This window comes from Tetrao urogallus, assembly GCF_951394365.1.
Source record: "Tetrao urogallus genome assembly, chromosome: 17".
NCBI lineage: Eukaryota > Metazoa > Chordata > Aves > Galliformes > Phasianidae > Tetrao > Tetrao urogallus.
Genome location: NC_136830.1, coordinates 6,394,547 through 6,416,478, shown reverse-complemented (window position 1 = coordinate 6,416,478; position 21,932 = coordinate 6,394,547). Strand labels below are relative to the sequence as shown.

Genomic DNA, 21,932 nt, shown 5'->3' with positions numbered 1-21,932 from the left:
GTGCCTCACTGCCCTCAGTGTAAAAACTTCCTTATATCCAGTCTAAATCTCCTCTCTTTTAGTTTGAAACCATTTCCCCTTGTCCTATCACAACAGACCCTGCTTCAGAGTCCACCCCCTTCTTTCTTACAGCCTCCATTTAGATACTGAAAGAATGATAACATGGATTTTATCCTTGGGCACTGCCACAAGCTTCACAGAAGGAAAGCACATCTTGGGAGAAGACAGCAGAGAGGCAAGCAGTGATCCCTGTAGGGATCTCCTGCTCCACCATTCTTGGGAAGCACACCACATTGGTATCATAGATCCAACAAAGCTGCTGAGTCCTCTTCCCTGAGACAAGAACTCACCTCCTGCCCAGAAGCAGCACAGGAGCCCTGTGCTTGGTCATCATCCTCAGCCCAGCGGGTGGAAGAGGTGTGCTCTGCTCCCAAACTTTCTCCTCCTCTCTGAAGCTCCCTGGCCATTCTCCAATACCAGCAAGAGATCCACTTCCACACCAGCTGCTTACTGAGCCGGCTGTCGCCCATGCTTTACAGTTGCCTCAATGAAAAGCAAATCTGTATTGATTCCATAACAACCAAGGCTGTAAATTACTGTTTGGGACTGGCTTGGTCAGTACTGAGATGAGAATCTATTGATTGCACTGAAGGTTTTAATCTAATTAGGACTCATGGAAACTTGTTGGAATAGCAGAACAATTCAGATGCTCTGAGATGTAATTAAAAACATAAAGCATAATAAAACATAATACCTACAAAAGCACAACATGCAAATAACGGCCCTGGTCAAGCAAAGTTTGCAGTCCAAAGGCTTCCTGTTAGACTGAGAAGAAAACAAGAGTAGAAGTATCAGCTGGGGCCTAATGACCCTCTTTTATCCCCCCTCTCTCTCTCTTTAGAAGCCCTTCCAATCAGGAACTCACAACCAACCACAGCTGAGCTGCCATGTCCGTAATTATGTGGGGCAGCAATTAAACCTGGTGTCAATTAAACCAGGTGGTGCTGGGGGGAATGTCTTGCACCCCATTCCAGCCTTCCTTGTTATTAGTGAAGCAGCAGTGGCCTCTGCTGCTGCATCTCTGCATTGCACCCAGCAATACTGCACGGCCTGGGTGTCCTTTCAGGGATGCAGGGGGTGTGGGCGCCCAGCACAAGAGAAATATGGACCTGTTGGAGCACGTCCAGAGGAGGGCCACAAAAATGATCCATGGGATGGAGCACCATCCCAGGGGACAAACCCTTTAGCCGGATCTGCTGTGAGAGGGCAAGAGGAAATGGTTTCAAACGGAGAGAATTAGATTGGATAGAAGAAAAAAAGCTGTTTGCGCTGAGGGCAGTGAGGCACTGCACAGGGTGCACAGAGAGGTGGTGCTGCCCCATCCCTGCACACAGCCACGCTCAGGGGACGGGGCTGTGAGCACTGATGGAGCTGTGGGTGTCCCTGTGCACTGCAGGCAGTGGGAGCAGACGGCAGCTGCACTGCATGGGGGGTAGCTCCAACCTGAGCACGACAAAGGGCACTGGGATGCTGGATCTGTGTGGTTGGATTACTCTACAATGGGATGCATAGCAGTGTCACAGCAAATCAAGGACTGCCCTGGATGCACTGTGAGATTTGTTTTCCTCCTGAGCCAAGGCATGCCGAGAGCCCATGAACACTTTGAGAGTGCTTCCCATGGGGAATCTCCATCTTTCACCAAAATCCACACCAACCCCATTGCACAGGAGGGAAAGCCAAGCTCCACAGCACTGGGAGCTCTTTGTTCTGCAGGGATGGGGTACAAACATGACCATCCCACCCATCCCCCCCACATGTGTTCCTATTCTCATAGGGAATGAAAGAAGCCAAGAACCATCCATTATTTTTTTTTTTTTCTTTTCCAATAGTCTCACTTTATTAGATACCACACCAGGACAGGATGTTGTGCTGCATGCAGCGGAAGACTGGAGTATTTCTAGTTCCTGTGTAACATTTTCTCTTTCTGTTAATATTTGTAAACTGATATTTTGCTGTAAAATCACTGCATGCAAGTTGGAATGCAAACAGCAGTAGAAGAGGCTTTTTGTTTCATTTTGTTCTTTTTGTTGTTGGTGTACCATTCCCCATCCATACGTGCATGCTTTATTTACAACGAAAAGAAAGTCATTCAGGGCAGAAATTACCATCAGAAAAAACTCAGAGGAGGGTGGCAAACAGAGACAAGGACTGTGGTTTGCACAATACCCAGAGTGGGACCAGCAAGTTGCACTTTATTTATTTTCATGGGTGCCAAGAGATGAATTGAGCATGGGTTGTCTGAAGGGAGAGCAGGGCACATTGATACAGGACACAGGAGGAAGCTACCTCGGTAAAAGCAACCTTAATTTAATAGCTCTGCACACACAAAGGAGGGTGGGCTGCTGCATGGCTGGAATAAAGGAATTGCTTAGATTTGATTTCATTTGTTCTTTTTTAAAGGTAACTTCAGAAGTTTCCCCAGCATTCCCCCATTCCTTGGGGGTTACGGAAATAAAAATATTTTAAATATATATATATATATATTTCAAGAATAGGAAAATAATTCATCTCAGTGACAAGGAAGCTCTGCAGTACAGCTGGACTAGAGCACAGCAGGACACAGCAGCGAGTTGCATGGGGCAGCAGCACAGCCAGAGGGGCTGGAGCCTGGTTTTGCACAGCATGCGCGGGTTGTGGTTGACCAAAAGGACAGCCCAGCACTGCTCAGTGATGTTGCTATGCTTGAGGTTGTCCGGAGACAGCAGGGGAAGCAGGATGGGAACAGAAGTGAAGGGCATCAGTCTGAGAGCACTGCGGCTCTCTGCTAGAGACAGCAAAGAAAACACCTCCAGACAATCGTTAAAGCACAGCTTGTAGACAACAGACCTTGAAGACAACAGATCTTGTGCAGACTTGCAAAAACTATAACCAAAAAATATACGCATCCAAAAACGAAAAAGTTGGAAGACCTCTATCTGTGGCAGCTGCTGTCAGTGTTTGTGGTATTTTAAAGCAACAATCTATGAACATAACAGCTAGTTGGTGGGAAATTTCTTCTCCCTTGGCTTCCCTCCTGCACGGTGCAGCCAGTGTTGGGGCAGCCCAACTGCATTGGACAGCAGGACAGCAGCAAAGCCTCACGCTGCCCTCAGCTCACCCTAACCAGCCCCAGCCTATGCTTCCCTGCAAGCACAGGATGGATCCCTGCATGTGTCTACCAGTGTTGTACAGCTGGTGGATCTTCCCAGCAGAAATTCAGAAAGACGCACTGCGATATTGCCCACGTGGAGCAAATCAAAAGCTCAATCCGTGCTCACAGGGTGACATCTGTGACACATGCTCTGAATACCGAATGATAGTTACAACCCACATCAAGCCAAATTTTTCAGTATCAGCACCCAGCAAGCAGAGCTATCCACTGTTGCCACATCCGTGCTCCAAGTGCAGTGGATTCAGGGGCCATACATCCTGCACTGGGATGGAGCAGTGAGCTGGGGCAATGGGACACGTGCTGTCACACACACCAACACTACGGCAGCACGCATGAGACTACTGAGAAAGAGGCAAAGGGATGGGCACTGTAACTATTGCTTGACAAAACTGCACACCAGGATAATTCGATGACCCAAAAGAAAAGCAAGTGAATATAAAAGATCTGGGTTCGATTTCACACAGAGGTGAGACTGGGGCACAAGGGATGCTTGGAGGAGGCAGAGCAGCGGTGCTGCCCAGGGCGCGTAGCAAGGCATGGCTGCACTGGAAGACAGACAGACCTACAGGAGGGGTGCAGGACTGAGCTGTGGCTGCCTTTAATCACTGGCAACGTGGTTCTCATTCTGGAGGGTGTGCCAGCGCTCAATCTTCTTGTCTTTGTTCTTCAGACACTCGTACCAGTGTTTCAAGCGCTCCCCCTTTGCCGTAATGCCGAGCTGACAGCCGCCTGCAGGAAGGGGAGGAGGGAACATTCAGAGTTGATGCTGATATTCCACTGCAAAGCACTTGCAACCACCCATAGAGCCAGCCCTGTACGGGGCACCCAACCACACGGAGATCTTCACTCACCGATGTAGTCGTTAGATTTGCCGATATCGTAATCCCAGACAGAAATGTCCAGGGACTTCTTGGCCAGGTCACTGTGTTTGATATCATAGAAAAACTCCTGCAATGGGAGAACACCCACATCACCCCATGTTTGCAAGGAAATCATCCCTGGAAAACTGCTGTAAAGAATTGCAGATATCCTGAATTCCTGAGTTCAGAAACAAGGAGAAGATGAATGGTGGCACAGTCCACAAGCCAAGTCAGAATCATAGGATCACAGAATCATTAAGGTTGGAAAAGATGACTGAGATCATCCCGTCCAACTGTATAGTTCACTCCTTGCATCTAACTGAGTCTCCTGCATGTTCCCCATCACAGAAACCCCAAAACCTGCAGCCACAGCACTTCCCTAGGAGGTGCAGGAGGAGCCTGGCAAGAATTCCCTATTGGATTGGCGGCCAAAGCCAGAGAAATGTATCACCACAGTGGGTCAGGGTGCCCATCCCACCCATAGCAATTCTAGGTTGCCCATGGTCTGTAAATACCACTAAGGTTGGTTTAACAGTAGGGAAATTACATACATCCTTACCTCATTAAACTCAGGATTCAATGTTTTCTTTTTAATCTGGGTCTTATGCTTGGCCTTTTTTCCCATGTCAGGTTTCAGCCAACTGGGGGCAACAGAAAATAGCACAAAATTCAACTGAGAGAAGGGTGTGAGCTTGTATGCTACCAAAAAAGAGTGATTTTTGGACTCAAAGAAAGCAACCAGAAATATTTAAGGCAATGAAATGGGTTAGCCAGTCTCCCTTCCCACCTTCTAAAATTATCTCAAATAAATGTAAAACGAAGTAAAATCTTAAATACTCTTTTTTTTTTTTTCTCCTCATATTGCCAGACTACATATGGGAAACCACACAGCCCTCTTTTGCAGGGAGCTGAGCTCAGCAGGGAGATTTCCCTTGCTCACAGCAACCAGTGCCACTTTCAAACCAGAAAGCTGACCTGGGGCCATGCCCGCAGCCCCTCACTGTCCCTCCTGCAAAAATGCAATGGGTCCCAAGTCTTCTTTTCCCAAAGAAAACTGCTGATGGAAAATGTGGCCAGGAATGTGTCAGTGCATACATTGGTGGCCAGATTTATATTTTAAAAAGCTAAAAATAGCCCTCAGTGTTTAACAAAGTGCAGACCAGCAATCTCAGCCAAGGTGGTTTCATCCAGAGAATGTGAACTGGTCAGGGGCTCATGCTCCACGTTAGGCTGCAGAACCCAAATTAAATTGCATGGTTGGCACTTGTTAGATCTGTGCTGGAATTTGGTTTAAAAATGGAAAGCCATCATTTTTGTGTTTGTGAAAATGGAAAATATCAGGAAAAAAAAGAGAGACTGAGAAGGAATACGGCTTAGTTCCACTCAAGATGTGCAAGATGCACAACACAGGTGCTACTGCATGGATTTTAGGGAGAACAGAGGGTGTTCTCCTGGTGACCCCATGTCATGGGCAGTCGGTGACCCCGTGGCTGTGTGTCATGGACAGTGGGTGCTCACTTACAGTTTAACGAAGGGGTCTGAGTACCCATTGGCGTCCATGGCTGCCAGGTGCACGCAGCGCACGATGCCCACAATCAGGCCTCCCTGCTGGGTGCTGTACATGAGGGACACCAGGATCTTGCCACGCTCCTCCACGTCCCCACCGCGATCCACCTGCAAGGGGAAGCAGCTGGAGATAAGGACACAAGCAGGGAGCAGAAGCCAGGCAATGGTAAAGAAGAGACAAAACAGACATGAAGGAGACTTGTAGCCATGCACCAACCCCTTGTTGGTTCAGTAAAGGGTTACAGTGAGAGAGATGGGGTGAAAAGTGCTGAGGGTCCTTACCTCCTCCTCATACAGAGCCATCCCGCGAGACGAGCCTGTTGTTCCAGCACGCTTCATCTGGGATGGGGAAGGGAAGAAAAGGGACTGCCATGAGTGACCACACATGGGAAAGGCTAAAAGGTTCCCTGGTGTCCAGGCTTTGGGTGTAGCTTGGGACCCACCCCAAAAGACTCAACGATATCCAGTATCTACACTTTTGAGTTGACCATGAACTCCCTCACACAGCGGTTGTTAATAACCTCAAAAATAACAGTAGAAAAATAACAGTAGCAGAAATTTCATAGAAGCTCACTGGTATTACTCTCTCCAAGCAGATGTTGAAGTTCTTTTTCTGATTGGCCTTGAGTTTTTTCAAGGAAACTCTCGTTTCTCCAATAAACTCATTGTGGCCAAATTTGTCTTCATCGCACACGGAGATCCTGGAGAAAAGAGAAGGGCAAAGTCAGCATCAGACAGGCAGGTTACAGCAACACCTGGAGCATAAAACCACACAAAAACCCTCCTGCAAGGTGACCACAGGGTGGGCAGAGGCAAACATCTGCCTTCCTCTGGCCAAATGGCCAGAAAACAGAACTTCTCCTCTGCCAGGATGTTTGAGTGTGCAGAGGCAAGAAGACAAGAGTAAGAAGTTTCCTTCAGACATCACACACTTTAAGGAACTTCTAATCATTTTATTGACCTGTATACTGTAAGATTAAGAGTGCAAAGCCCAGATGTGGACCCCAAATTCTTCATTCCCAGGTGCTCTGCCCATACCCTCTCCCAGCATCATCCTGCCAAGCACCAAGCAATGCCCCAGCTCCTCTACTTGCCTGAGTGTTTTCCTTGTCATGTCCTCATCCGTGATGCCGTGATACACCAGGGTCTCATTCCACACTGGGTTGCGGGTGTTGCGTAGGGTCTTTGTTCTCAGCTTATTTGACTACAGCACCAAAAGACAACACGGCACCTGAGCCAGGGCTTTGGGCACCAGTAGCTTATGGGAGGCAACTGGGCTGTGGCATCAAAGACTTAAGCTCTTTCCTGATGATGACACTTGGACTTACTCTGCATGAGACAAGGCAGCCAGCACATCTCTGTGCACAAAGTTAACCTGCAAATGCCAATTCAAGGCTTTTGCTCTCGGTTTCTCCCTCATTTTGCTCACAGTTCCCCTGGGCATTGCTCAGCTGTAGGACTGAGCCCTGCACCCTGAGCACAGAGACATGGCAGCAGCCCCGAGCCAACCGTGCTCCTGCATTCCCAAATGATTTCCCCACCGAGCCGGATCCAACTGGGCTGGGGAAGGAGATTTCCAGAGCTTGCTTTGATGCGATGGGAAGGAAAAATAAGTTAGAGTTCCTTCTTCACAGCTCTAATTAGAACATGCCATGACTTCAAAGCAAAGCAAACCAAACTTTCAAACTCTGGTAATAATTAGGTTTTGTGTCGGGGAGAAGCCACACCAAGACTTCAAGGGGAGGAGGTCTGCTGCAAGCCAGGGTCTGGGAGGCTTAGAAAACCTCCACTCACTTCCCAGGCCATGGCCAGCACACCCAGCCCAGGATAAGACACACCTTGCTGGCCCCAGGCAAGAGGTGCAGCTTTACATAAGGATCTGCCAGACCGTTTGAGTCCATTGGTTTCAAGCCCTGAAATATAATAAAGGAGACACAGGGTTAAGCAGAGTAGGGAAATGATGAGATCTATCCATGAAAAAGAAGAAAAAAGAAGGGAAAGGAGAGAGGGAAAAAAGGGAAAGGGGAAAGGGAAGGGGGAAAGGGTGGAGAGAGGGAAGGGGGCAGAAGAGAGCAGCTCTGAACATCTGGGATGCCGAGAAGCAGAAAAAAAAATATCCAACTCCATCCCTCCCAGCCCCAGGGCGCTGGGCACAGATTCACATCTATGAAAGAAAGGCAGAGAAAGAAAGCGCCGTCCGGTGGCACCGCACACACAAGGTGATGGGATGCTGTGTGGCAGGGGCCGGGAAGGGCTCACCTTGGCACGGATGAGCGTGCAGTGCAGGGCGCTGTTCTCCTGGTCGTACAGCAGGCTGAACTCCAGCGCTCCCAGCGTGGCTGCATGGGAATGGCACCTCCTAAGAACCCCAGCCAATACCTCTGCTTAAGCAACCCCAATCAGCAATAGTGAGAAAGATTTGCCTCTTAGATGTAAAAGCTTCTTATGGGCAACACCACCCAGCGCGAGCTGAGGATGCAGAAACGCTTCCTTGGTAGGAACAGGCTGGGGAGGTGAAGCCGTGTCCCTCCAAGGATGCTCATCTTCAGGCAGTAGAGTCGCTTGTTAGGGATGTAAATGGCCAAACATCGAGATCTTGTGGCATTAAGGTACTAAAGCAACCATGCCTTTCCTACAGGTGGATGGGCAAACAGCCAAATTTGGGCCTCTTGAAATGGGAAGGTCACATTAGCACAGATAATGGCACCCATTAGAGCTGAGTAACCTGGTGCAAAACTGAGAATGGGAGTGGGCTCGGCTGCAGCTCCATCCTCCATCCTCCATCCCTCACCCAACCCAGCTGTCAAGAGCTTAAACCAAAGCACAATGACACCCCTAAGGCTCTGAGGTCCTTCCTACACTTGGAAGTACCCAAAGCATCACGGGCTGAAGTTTTGGAGAGCACTTTTCACTTTCCAGTTGGCTTTGTGTTTGTGGCACAAACCCACACATCCCCCAACCCCTGGGTACGCACTGCCTTCATCAGAGTCATAGCTGTTGGCGTCTTCTTCCTCCTCCTCTGGGGGTGGCTGTCGCAATGGGGCTGGGGGCTGTGGGGCTCCAGGGGGCCGGGCTGGCCTCTCATCCCGAGCTGGGGGTGCACTGTAGCCCCCAGCCCGCTCCTCCTTGGGGGCTGCACGGGCTGGTTCTGGGGGTCCCGGCGGTGGGCTTGCTGCAGGAGAGACCCCATTAGCCTCAGTGTGTGCTGTCCCCAGGCCCTCAGCAGGAACCCAACATTTACCTTGTGTTTCCAGCATGCGGCCAGCTGCCCCAGGACCTGGTCTTGCTGCTGAGGGTAGATACATGGTTAATGGGATGACCATGGCGATGCGCTTCCCTGTCCGACATTGGGGTGTCCACCCCAGCCCACAGCACCCTACCTGCAGGTGCTGCTGGCCTGACAGTGGCAGCGGGTGGCCGTGGGGGTGGTGTGGAGTTGGTTTGCATGGAGTTGGCTCTCTTCACACCTGCAAGTGGAAGCAGGATCAGCACTGGGGATGGAGCAATGCAATCCTGTCTGGGAGCTGAGCATTGCTCTGGTGTGGAGCTGACAGCCTCCAGCCTCGCAGAGAATCCCTGCTCCTTTTTGCCTCCAGATCACAATTTTTCCTTCTCTGCTTTTGAATCTAAACAACATTGAGCGTCGCTCCACCCTCACACAAGGCAGGAGCTACAAGTCTCGTGGGCACATGTCCTCATCCCTGCTGGCTGTAAGAAACAGGAGAGCATCTGTCCTCAGAGCAGCACCCAGCACACACGTTTCTAGCCTTATCAACTTCTGCAAGCTCAGCCCTTGAGTGACAAGTGGGCTCATCCCATATCACCACTCAGCAAAGTGAAATGGATCGGTGCCAGCAGTGTGCACGAGCACACCCTTGTGCAATGCGTGGCTCTCACCAGGGCTCCTGCTGACCCCGCTCTCGATGGTGGGGTCACGGCTCTCCGTGTCTTCACTGCCACATGGCCCCATCCTGCCCTCAGTCGGCTTGCGGACCCGGGCGGCCATCGTCACCTCACTGCCTGTAGGAGTGAGAAACAGGGCGGTGAGGTTCATCCCACCCATCCCTGGGGGAACAGGAGGAAGAGGAGAAGAAGGAAGAGCCACACACAGCCTGCACGTAGCGCTTGGAAACATCCAAAGGACACAGCGCATCATACGGACACCAGGAGGCAGAAAACAAGGACATCCATCAGTGCCCATCAACCCCTTAATGACCTTACAGGACAGGGAGATCATCTTTTCTGTTTGCCAATCATCTGCTATTTATTAGCAGGATGTCAGCGACAGCTGCCCGTGTCTCATTTGCGCACCCCCTGGCGGCCATCCGAGCGGATAAATCACCGCCGCGCTCACCGGGGCGCCCGCACCGCTGCTCCTTGATGAATCGCAGCCCGCAGATGGGATGCAAAAGGTCCCGGCACTCACCCGGCTCGTGGGTATAAATCTTTGCTGTGACACAAATGGGCTGTTTATCCTTGGCTGCGCGCAAGGAGAAGTGAAACGCAACAGATTGCGGAGGGAGGCGAGGGGGTGCGGGTGAGGAAACGGCGAGGCAAGGAGTCATTTTCCAAGAGAGCTTTAGGAAAATGAGGGGCAGGGTGCGAGCATGCTGGGGGCCTGGAGCAACTGGGACAAATCCTCCCCGCATGGCAGGAGAGCAGCATCATCTATAAGGAGACAGCAGCTCTGCTCAGAGCATTCAATTGCAGTGCGTGGGAAGGTCCCAGGGAGCTCAGCACCAGCTGGAAGGGGAAACCCCACTGGGCAGCATCTACACAGGGGAAGGCATTGAAAGAGGGCACGGGACACACATGGTGCTTACCACAGTGGTCCTGTTCGTCTGCCTGGCCTTGGGAGCACAAACAGAGTGAGAAGCAGTGAGGGATCCCACAAACCCAGAGAACTTCCTCCCCCAGAAAAACCCTTCAAGAGGCAGTGAGGATATCAAGGCAATTTCTGGGACGTTAAAAATACCCATAGCATCCTCCACGACTGTCAGGACACTCGTTTTTTAGGGCTCAGCATGATGGGGACCCCTGGGCAATAACACTTACCCCGACCAGGTGTGCGGGATGGCAGCTTTGGGTCCGGGGCTGGTGGCTCAGCTGGACTGGGCTCACTGGGGGCTGGGGGCACCTTGCTCTTGCTGACGGGCATCGGCTGGGGCAGCATCTGCTTGGGTAATCCCTTGAAAAACCAAGCGCCAGACCGCTTCCACACCTGGGTGGAAAAAGACAGGGGGTGGGCTGAGGGCACACAGCCCCTTATCCCCATCCTCACAGCCCCTCTTGCTATTTATTCAACTCTTTGATTTCTTTCATCCACTTCTTGCTGTGACAACCAGGAGCCCCTGACATTATTTGCAAGAGAAGAATAAGGCATTTTATCCCAGAGCATCCTATAAAAACCATGCTGAAGGAGAAGGGTAAGGTACAACAGTGCTGCTCCCAGTTAAGGAACGTGGCCGCGCTCACCTCCCGCTGCTCACTGCAGATCTTGCACAGCCAGATGGGGTGGGGACGGCTGTTGGTTGTCTCGACGCCACACTTGGTGCAGACGTTCTGCAGAGAGAGAGAAAAATGTCGTGGGGCAGAAGGATGTCAGAAGGGGATGTTAGGCCTGGGCCAGTGGAAGATGGGATAATGGGAGATGGACAACGAGGGATGGGGTAACGAGGGATGGGGTAATGAGGGATGGACAACGGGAGATGGGACAACTGGAGATGGACTAATGAGAGATGGAAAAACAAGAGAAGAGATAACAAGATCCTCACCTTCTTGCAGTCCTCGCAGACAACACAGGCAGAGCCACGAGGCCCCAGCTGCTCCCCGCAGAGGATGCAGCGGTTCACGCCATCCCCCAGCACGCTGCGGCGCATGTCCTCCAGCCGGGTCATCAGACGCCTGGAGGAGATAAATTGTCACCATGGACATTGCAGCCCTGCCTCAGGAGGCCTTGGGGCAGCTTCTACTTTTCAGCAGCAGGCTGTAGCCGTGGGGAATGCAACAGGGGGGAACGCAGCCCGAGGGGCACGCTGCAATATTATAATCCCCCATGGAATTACTATAATTTGCACTCCTATTGACTTTCCTGCTGATGTCGACTGCTACACGTGCAGAAAAATGCCAAATGTCAGCATCTCCTTGCAAAGCAGTTTGACGTCAGCCAAGCAGCTTTTGCCCAAATGGGGAAAAAAAATAAATAAAAATCCATCCTGCTATTGAGAAGAATATTGGAATGGTTCTAGTGAGAAGGTTGAATGAATTAATTGATTTTCTCATTTTCTACTGAAAATATTGCATATAGTTTACCATAATTTGCAGCCCTTTGAGTAAAACACCAAAAACCCACCAGAGAACAGTCTGCAAAAACACATCTGTTAACTGCAAATGTACAACAAACAAACCAACAAAACCCAACAGTTGAGCAGTTCAAACTCAAAACTTAACAGTTCAGCTGCCCCCAGCGGCACAAAGGGGATTTGTAAAGCTCATCCACGGGAGAGCAGGTGCCAACCCTGAATCCAAGACCTACAGATAGTGCTGGAAGGGGAAAATAATGCATCATTGATGGCACTCAGGGAGAAAAAAGGAAGAGGGGAGGAAAACAGAGATCACCGGAGCAAACAGCACAATCCTTACCCGCAGGGTCTTTCTCCACTCCCATCGCAGCATGACCCCAATCTGACAAAGATGCTAACACAACGTGCATTTGAAAAATAAGGCATTTAAGAGACGTTTTCCCACATCTGATGGCATCTGCAGATTGATGATGGCTCTGCCAGCACCTTGCAGTTGCTCACAATCAGCGTCCCAACCCTGGTCGACATCCCGCATGTCACATCCCACTTTGCACTTGTGTCACTTTACGCGGGTCCTTGGAGAGGAAAAGCAGCAAGTGGGGAAAAACAGGTTGCATGCTCCAAGGTGTTTTACTACAGCTCATCAAATGCCTCCTCAGCAGCTGGTCGGGATCACCAAGAGCCTCTGGGAGCTCTTTATCAGCCACTGAACCAAACCCAAAGCGTGGACTCATTGCTCCATGGTGAAGCAGAGGTTATCAGCCCTTTCAGTGTGGCTGCAATGGCTACTTTGGGTGGGCGATGTGTTTAACCCTACTGGTGGGTTTCCAACTGGTTGGTTTCCCACCTGTTATTTCACACTGCTGGTTTCCCTCTCATGTGTTTCCCACTCGTGGGTTCCCACTGATGGGCTCCTGATGGTGGATTTCCTATTCGTGGGTTCCATGCAGTGGGATCATCTCCCTGCACACAGCAGCAGCAGGCTGTTCTTTGTTACAGCTTTATTTCCAAGATGTCTGTCCCTGCCTCTGAGCATCCGTTTAATGCTCTGCAGATCATCCTACGTGATTCCCTCCTACACAACCAGTTGGGTGCCAGAGTCATTGGCATAGGGTCATTTTACACCCCTTGACTTCAGCAGAGCTGGATTATCCCATAAACAAGCATCATGCTCATTAAAACCCAGAAACTGATTGTTCCCAAACTACTTCTTACTTTAATTAAGCCCATGGCAGAGGGTCACAAAGGAGCCCATGGCAGGATGGCTTTTTGCTGCATGCCAATGCCATGGTGATTTTCTACCCCATACCTGACCATGTGCAACATGAGCACTTTGTCCCCACTTGGCCAGGGAAAACATTTCTGAAGCAAAACCCTTCATTTTTACAGCAGCAAAGCACATTTATCCTCATTTTTTTTCCCCTGTGCTGCAACAGCTCAGCTCCAAAGAGAGACAGCTTCCCGTTGGAAATCTGCAAGCCCAAACAAACTTATTATAGAAACTAGAACAAATGGCACAATCAAAGCAGGAAAAAAAAAAAAAAAAGAGAAAAAAAAAAAGCCTTAACATTTCAAGAGATTCATTATTTAGCTGCAGAATCTTTCCCTGTCTCTCATTTAGCAGAAGGAGCTCCTTAAGAGGTTTTTTAACCAGTGGAAGTGCTTCAGCTGGCACCAAACACACCTGTGGCGCTCATTTAAAACGAAGCCCATTTGCCTAATTAAAACATCCATTCAAGCCAGAGAAATTGGGCATTTCTTTTTTCCTGATTCAAATGCTGCCATGAGAGGAGGGTATAAAAGATTAAAATCGAAGTCCTGGGGCGAAGCTGGCAGAAGGAGGCAAGCTGGGACCTGATGGAGGAGATCACAGGGCACAGAGAGGTGTTCTCATGCTAGGCATGAGCTGCAGTCCTGCTGCCAACAGCAGCAGGATTTACAGCATTTCAAAGCAAATTTGGTTTGTTTTTTTCCATTGCATCTTGTGGTGCTCCTGCCCTGGCTGTGTCCACCCATCTCTGCCTTCCCATGGACTTTTCCTCCCTCTCCATGCCTTGCAAGCACTAATTTTCATGGTACACGTCAAACAACCATCACATCCCCATCCCATTCCCCTGCGTGTCCCTAGGACCACAACATTTCCCTTACTACTGTGTGCCCTTCGAAGCACCCATCCTTCTGAGTCAAAGGGCAGGAGACACCACTAATAATAAATGGTTAAAACAGGGAATAAATAAGCAAAATAAAATAAACAGAGGAAGAAAAGAAAGTGGTGGCACTAAGTCCCACATTTGGGGTTCCTGAAGGCAGCAGGCAGGGAGGGAGTGCATCCCATCCATCACCAAAAGTGTGTGCTTGTGGCTGATGGCAGCAAGATAGAGCCAAGCAATGCTGCCTATCTGGGATGCTTCATATGCACCTGAGATAAGAGAAGTAAAACACTTCCCTGGTAATAAAACATCTGCCTGGCCCCATAAATACGCTTTGGGAGAGCACCTGCAGCAAGCAATGGTCCAGGACTGGCAATATTCCCTGCCGCCACGCAGGAAAGAATAGCACAGGATGTTTAATGGGATGGCAGTGGCACAGGGGAGCATTTAGTACAGTGGGTAACCCTGCATGGGGCAGGGATAGGGGAGCTGCAGGGACAGCAGGAACAGGATGGAGGCAGAGCCACACGTAGGAGGATTTGGGGGAAAGATATCCCTTATAACAAGCCCTGAGCTGCAGGAAGCCCTCCATCAGCCCACTGCATCGCTGCTGAAGGTGATTCAGCTCCTGCTCTCCTTCCAGATCTCTCCCTGCCATGAGACAATGACCCAGCCATAAGAAAACAGCACCAAAGTGTCCCCGTCCTACAGCCCCAATCAGCGCCCAGCCCACGTCTCCCTCTGGCTGCCCTGCTGCTAAAAATAAGCTTTGGCTGTGGATTAATCCCAGCTGTGTTTGACATGAGTGACCCCACAGACATCTCCCAGTGAACGCATTGATCTGCTGCTGGGTGAAGGGGGTTTGGTCCGAGGGCTCTGGGAGCAAGACAACCCCCCTGCACCCCTTAAATTGTTCTTTATATCTACCAATCCTGCTTATTTTATTATTATTTTTAATGGGAGACCCCTTTTCCACTTGGGGAACGTAAAACCCATCATGATCCCATACAATCTGGTTTTCTGGGAGCATCTCCCAAAGGATGCAGAGCTCAACAGCTGCATCCCTGCACGCATCATCTTCCACAACACACAGAGCTCTCCTGGATAACTTCCAGGGTGATGCTCTATAGGCACTATCCCCTATTTCCATTGCTGCACATCCTCCAATTCATGCTGGAGACAACAGCACGAAGGAGCTGGCAGGGCTCCTCCTGTGCCTGCTTGGAAGGGGGAACTGGCCAGGGGTGCAGGGTACCATCCTTCACCCATTTCCTTCGGATGGGCATAGGATATCCCCTCCCTCCAGCCCACACATCACAGTCTGCAAACATCTGCTGCAATGCACAATAAGGGGAAAAAAAAAAAGATATCTGCCTCACTGCTAACATTCCTGGGAACGTAATCCAAAAAAGCATCACTGCTGAGAGTAATTCTTAGCAGGCTGGAAATGTGCAAAGCTGGGGAAATGCTGCTCGTAAGCTCTTTTGCAGAATGAATCAGCAGCGAGCTCTCTTTCCATTCATAGGCACTTGGAGCTGGTTTCTACAAGCAGTAAAGGAAAGCTTGGCACGTTTTGGTGCTGGATGCAAGCAAACTTTGGGTCCTGGAGCTGCTCAGAGCTGCTCCAAACTGAGTATTTTGGGAAACAAAACAAACCTGGCGTTGTCAAGAGGCAACAGGCTGCAGCCTGCAGATAGAGCAGTTTGCAACAGCAGAGCGCTGTGAATACACACGTTTAGGTGCCATTCACCAGCACGTGAGCACGTGCCAAGGTCTTTTGGTGAACAAAAACCTACAAGACCATCCATTCTCAGCCCGGAAATTCCCCAGCATCACTCTGGGTGGAACACTGAAGGCACCCATTGCCCCCAGATCACATCCCACCACCGCACCCGCTCACCCGATGCGCTCCTGCTCCATCTCCTCCATCTTCTCAGCACGGGCGATCACACGGTTGATGATCTCCTTCTCCTCATCCGTCAGCTCCTCTCCTTTGCGCTGCCTCTCGGGCTGCCCGCCCCGAGCTGCCCATCTGCAGGGAGAGAGCAGGGGGCAGCCAGGCACCACATTCCCCAAAAAGGGGAAAAATCGTGCAAGCCCTCCCTATTCTCCATACTCTCCTCCTGGCTGGAAGCTGATGTTCCCATTTCCCGTTTTTGCAGGGTGTGTTCTATGCGTTTTTTCACCCTAATTCCCAACACCATGTGCTCAGCTCCCCATGGCCCCATCCTGCTGGCTGTACACGTGGCATGGCCACACCTGTCCTTGAATCCCTCCATCCCCAGCACAGTCTCTCACTGGATTCCATGCAATCCACGGAGACACTAATTATAATTAACCCATGGCTGAGACTGCTGCTGCAAATTAAAACCCATCTGGCTGCCATCCATTAGTGATCCCAAAAGGTGTGAAATCTGAAGGTGGCACTCCTGGTTCTGTCCCCTTTGGTGGTGTTTCCAGACCAGCTCCATGGAAAACTGAGACTTGGGGACCTGGCTCTGAGCACATTCACAGATCCCAGGTCCTTGCTTTATGGACACCTCCTACAGCAGCAGACTCCCAAGCATCGCTGTCTCCCTTTGCTATGGGGAACTTCAGGAAAACATCAGAACACAAAACGAGAGATTTGTTTCAAATGGAGAGACACATTTCCTTCCCAAAACCTCTGCCATTATCCCCATGTTCAGCCAGGGCTGCATTCGGTTGCACTCCCCATCCTACCTCTTCCCACAGCTGCTCTGTTCATGGCGATGGGGTACCTGCAGCAGGAGAACCCCACAACCAAACCTGGGAGCTTCCCTGTTACCATCCTCCCCAAAAAGTTCCCATGAAAAGCAGCCCCAACCTGGGTACCAGGCAGCATAACCCCAATTCCCACACTGCATCCTGCAGCTGGCAGCAGAGTGGGGACACCAAGGGGGACTCGGAATGCAAGCGAGGAGATGGTGAGGATTTGGAGGAATCATGGCAGGGATGTGCAGTGCTGGAGAGAGACACTTTTGGGGTTAAAATGGTCTTTTTGTGCTTCCTGAGCTGCTCTGAGCATCTCCATAGGCACCCTGTTCCCACCGGAGTTACAGAGCTTGTCAGGGTAAAAAGACTGTAAATTCATTAAGGCGGCACTTCCTAGAGATTATTGCTTTTCCTATAACCAGGGTAAGGTCCTCCCTGTCTTCTTCAGAGTGTTATAACACAACTAAAGTGCAATGGGGCAAAAAACAAACAAACAGACAAAAAATCAAGTGGGATACTCACTGCTCCTTCTCGCTGCTGGAGGCACAGGGAAAGAGAGGGGACAAGGATGAGGAGAGGAACAGAATGGAGGTGGCTCAGCCTATGCTTGGCCACTGCATATCCCCATCCACAAGACCCCATGTCCCAAAACCATTCTTTATGTCTCAAAATCAATCCCCACGTCCTGAAACATCACAAAACCGGACTCCACATCCCAAAACCAGGTCCTGCATCCCAAAACCAGACCCTGTGTCCCAAAACCACTCTCCCTGTCTCCAAACCAGTCTCCAAATCCCCAAACCAGCCCATGCCCATTGATCCCACCAGGACAGAGAACTGCTGTGTGACCCCCCGCAGCACCCAGCAAGGTGACATCGCCCTGCCCGCTGTCCTCATGGAGGACCCCCCGCCCCTTACCTGGCTCTGAGGGACATGGTTCTGTCACCGGGGCACATCCAGCGGTCAGCACTGCCACCCACCACCGCGTCGGTCATCGCCGAGGGGACCTGCGGGGACACGGACGGGCTGGGGACGCGGGGCATGGAGCAGCGCTATTTAGCATCCGGCGAGCGCTGACTCATCGCGTCGGGCAGTCAAATCGCTTCGCTGGGTTTTGGCACAACGAGACGCATCCATCATTTTCCCCACCGGGATACAGCGGAGCTTTTTGTCACCCTCCTGCTGGCAGCCGGTGCAGACAGCTGCCGGTGGCGAGGGGGTGGTACGGGGGGGGGGGGATAACCCCGCCTGGCCCCGATCCCACTGCCTGAGAGCTGCAGGGATGGGGATGGAACTGCCGATCACTGCCGCCACCACGCGCAGAGCCCACAGCCCTCCCCTCGGTGTGGATGTAATTAACGAGATGCCCGACCTCGCATTAATTGCAACGCTTCAGAGCTGGGAGGGAAGAGGAGGTTTCCCTTCCAAACAGAAAAATATATGTATACAAACTGGGAAACTTTCCCCCAAAACGCAGCACATCTCCTCTCCTGGGGAACAAAACTCCCTCTTAGGTATTTTGGCATCTTGAAGTCTCTGCAAAACGCAACATCGCGCAGTGCTGGTGGAGGCTCTGGATGGCAAAGCCCAGCCTGATGCCAGCCCCATAGGTGGGTGCCAAATGAGGTGCCCATGGGTCCATCCATACATCCATGGGTCCATCCATATATCTGTTTGTCTGTCCAGATATATCCATGGGTCCCCCCCACCTCTCCATTGCAGGTTGAGGGGCAGCGCAGCATTGCCTGCATTGCTCGCAACACTTGCATTTGAATTGCTCCTTCCTACCTGCAGCACTGCTGGGGAAAAAAATAACAATAAATCCCAAACCCCTCTGCAGAGCCTGGCCCATGGTGACAGGGCTGCAGTTTTCCCTTGGTGCAGAAAACATCAGCAAATCCCATCCCCATGAGTTCCAGCAGATGGAGGAACGTTGATGCCTGTTTGCAAATGGGTCCCAGAAGAATGGAGATATTGACCCCCCAAAAATGGATTTAACTGATTTCAGACCTCCTTACTGATTTCAGCAGCCACCAACTCTGGATCACAATGGCTGGTCCTGGTTTTACCTCCCAGCATGAGCACACTGGGTCAGGCTGAATCAATAAATAAAGAGGTGCTATTTCTGGTGCCATTTCCACATCCTCAGCTGAGCGGAGAAAGCAGTTTGGTGATGTTTCCCCTGGGCAGCTCCATGCAGGTGGGGCTGAGCCTTGTCACAGGGCCAAAACCATTGTGTTGGGGAGGAGGAGGAGGATGGCAGCACCAGGGATGAAGGCTGGTCCAGAGGACAACCCAAGCACAGGCATAGGACCTTGGTAAGGTAGGAGGCCAGTCTCACACTGGGGCCATTGGAAGGCTGGGAGCTGAAATCCCAAATTCTGAGTGATGAGAAAGTGAGCACTGTGCCCAGAAAGGGGAAAAAATATCCCCATCCTCTGCTTCCTGCTCTGCAATGTTGCAGAGGTTTTGCATCTGTCCCTATAGTGTTGGCAGGGGGTGGAGGATCACCTCTGTTTTCCCAAAAACTTCACGATGACATCTATGAGAATTCCATGGGGTAACGAGAGCTCTGCTGGCTTCGTGAGGTGCCTTTGCTTTTTGCCAAAACTGGAGGCTGATTGACAAGGTTGGTTCAATAAGCAAATTGCTCATTTCCATCCCACAGCCACTGCCGACACCTGCACTGCAGCAGCAAAGCTCCCAGCACGATTTATGGCCAACACTGGGAACTCAACCCCTCACTCTGATTCCATGGTTGGCATCGCTGCCCACAGCAGGGAGTTGGAACCCAGTGATCTTTAAGGCCCATTCCAACCCAAGCCATTCTATGACTGATTTCTCCCCTATGTTGCTTGTCCTGTCATGCTCTGGGATGTGCCCAAGGTTGGCTGGGGTGTTCCCAGCAGAGCCTTACCAGGGACTGAGGAACATCCCTGGGTTTTCCCAGCAAAAGGCACAGAGATGCTGGGAGGAAAACTTCCCCCACTGGAGCTTTCTAACAGCAGAGAGACCACAGTGTGGATGCAGAGGAGCCCGGAGATGGAGGAGTGCATGAGCCCTTCCCTTTGCCTATAAATAATAGATTTGGAAGTTCTACTTTGCATTACTTCCAGCAACTACTATTGCTTGGCCCTAATGCTTGGTTGTGCATTTTTAGCACACGGCAAAGAACAAAATCAGCTGGCCGTGGCTTTCCCTGCCCCAGATCTCTGCAAGAAGCAAGAGGCTGTGTCAGTCCAAGCCGTGATCTGGATGACATTAATGAAATGGAAATTTTCCACCCTAAGGTACCCAGACCCAGGGCCATCCAAAGCAACGTGACCCCTGTTCACAGCGCACGCAGACACCACAGACAGAGCAGAAACCATTGGCATGACCCTGCCAGATCCTTTAAACCGAGCCAAAACCCAACCTTGGAGCATCCCCAGCACCATTCGGTCCCACGCTCCTGGTGCACCCCAGCACTGCCAGGAACAGCAGCAAGGTTTTAATTCCTGGCCTTGAGGAAGAGCTGTGCGATGCTCCGCTACTTCTGTATGCTGCAGCCCTTGCGTTTGGCCATGCCTAAATGAAAAGGGATGGAACCACTTCCCAGCATTGCTCTGCATGGCACCCGTAAGGCAGCAGAGCACCCAGCATGGGCAGCCCCACAGGGAGACCCATGGCATGAGCCCACCCCGCCCCACATCACTTCTGCCATGGGGGTGGCACGAGGGACCTGGAGTCACCACCATCAATCTGCCAGCTGCAGAGAGGGTCCCCATGGTATGGGTGACCCAAAGCCCAACGGATATCTGCCATAGAAAACAAAAAATTCAGTATTTTAAAGACTCTCAGTGCAATAATCAGGCTCTTACGGTGAGCTCAACATTTCTCACTTCACGGTGCCTGCAGAGATGTTTCCACCAGCAAAGACACTGACACAGGCAACCTATTTCTCCAGCCTTCTCAGCTCTGCAATGCAGCTTTCTTAAATATTGAATAAGTCTGCCGCTCTACACCACCTGCCAGTGCCAATGATGAGGTAATTTTTGCGTTGACAAAGCCCTAATGCGATTAATCTGGTTTGAAAGAGGAGGATTTCAGGGCTGTCCGTTCACCCGGTGAAAGGTGCAGCTCCAGGTTCCCCGCCAGCAGCCAGACCCCGAGCGAAAAGCCAACGCGGTGCCAAGGCTGAGCGCTCCCGGGGCGGCAGCGCCAAGCAGGGCTGAGCTCGAGTGGAGCCAGGCACTGTCCTTCAGGGCTCTTGTGATTCACACCCAGCTGGGAAAATGAGTGGTTGGTGGCCCAATGGGCTCCGCAGTGCCGTGCCCATGGGACGATGGGTGGGAATTTAGGGAACGGTGACCCGCTGACCATCGGCTGAGCAGTGAGCAGAGCAGATGCGGGTGCTCTGCTGCAGAACCTGGAGCACCTCAGTTTTTCAGCACACACGCGTGCATCCCCAAAACACCTTCACTGCTGAATTGCTCCCTGCTAGCAGCTGCTTCCATGGGATCCTACAGTCTCTGTACCCCAGCAGAGCTGAGTGCACCATGGGGAACCCAGAGCACAAATATGGTGCAAGCACTGAGTTCACCTCGCCGCTCCAAATACTGATTTAGGTTGAACAGGACCTTAAAGCCCATCCAGTTTCAAACTGTGCTATGGACTTGTTGCCACCCATCAGCTCAGGCTGCCCAGAACCCCATCCATGGCCTTGAGCACTTCCAGGGATGGGGCAAACTCCAAACTTCACCTACAGGGCAATGAGCACTTGTATTCTGGCTCATCCCAGGCACAAATCATTGCAGAAGGTTTGGGTAAATCCAAGCAAGCTGCTTCATGGCTCACACTTTGGGAAACTGCCTATGTTAGGGACTTTCCTTCAATAGAAAGAAAAATGAGATGCAGATCTCAGCAGGCAGAATTGTGTGGAAGTGGTAACCTGACCTGGCAGCACTGGGCACCAGTAACAGGCAGAAAGGGTGGATAGATGGGATGGATGTGATGATGGATGGAAAGAGAGATGGGTGAATGGGTGGATGGGGGGATGGGAAGATGAAAACAGGTCCAGAAGGAGCAGAGCTCCCTGTGTGCATGCATCCTGCACCGTGCATGGGCAGAT

The 21,932-nt window shown here is 51.2% G+C and overlaps 1 protein-coding gene across 1 annotated transcript; it reads right to left on the bottom strand.

Moving 5' to 3' along the window:
* Positions 1–3,809: 3,809 nt before the first annotated feature.
* Positions 3,810–18,957, bottom strand: RPH3A (rabphilin 3A; the record flags this gene model as incomplete). The annotated part of the gene is made up of 20 exons (XM_079544088.1): positions 3,810–3,940; positions 4,063–4,159; positions 4,631–4,712; positions 5,594–5,745; positions 5,920–5,976; positions 6,212–6,338; positions 6,732–6,841; positions 7,476–7,550; positions 7,897–7,976; positions 8,612–8,809; positions 8,879–8,926; positions 9,018–9,104; positions 9,535–9,657; positions 10,461–10,487; positions 10,693–10,858; positions 11,113–11,199; positions 11,412–11,541; positions 15,990–16,121; positions 17,741–17,829; positions 18,841–18,957. The coding sequence occupies 20 exons, from the start codon at positions 18,955–18,957 to the stop codon at positions 3,810–3,812; spliced, it is 2,115 nt and encodes a 704-aa protein (XP_079400214.1).
* Between the last annotated feature and the right edge of the window lie 2,975 nt (positions 18,958–21,932).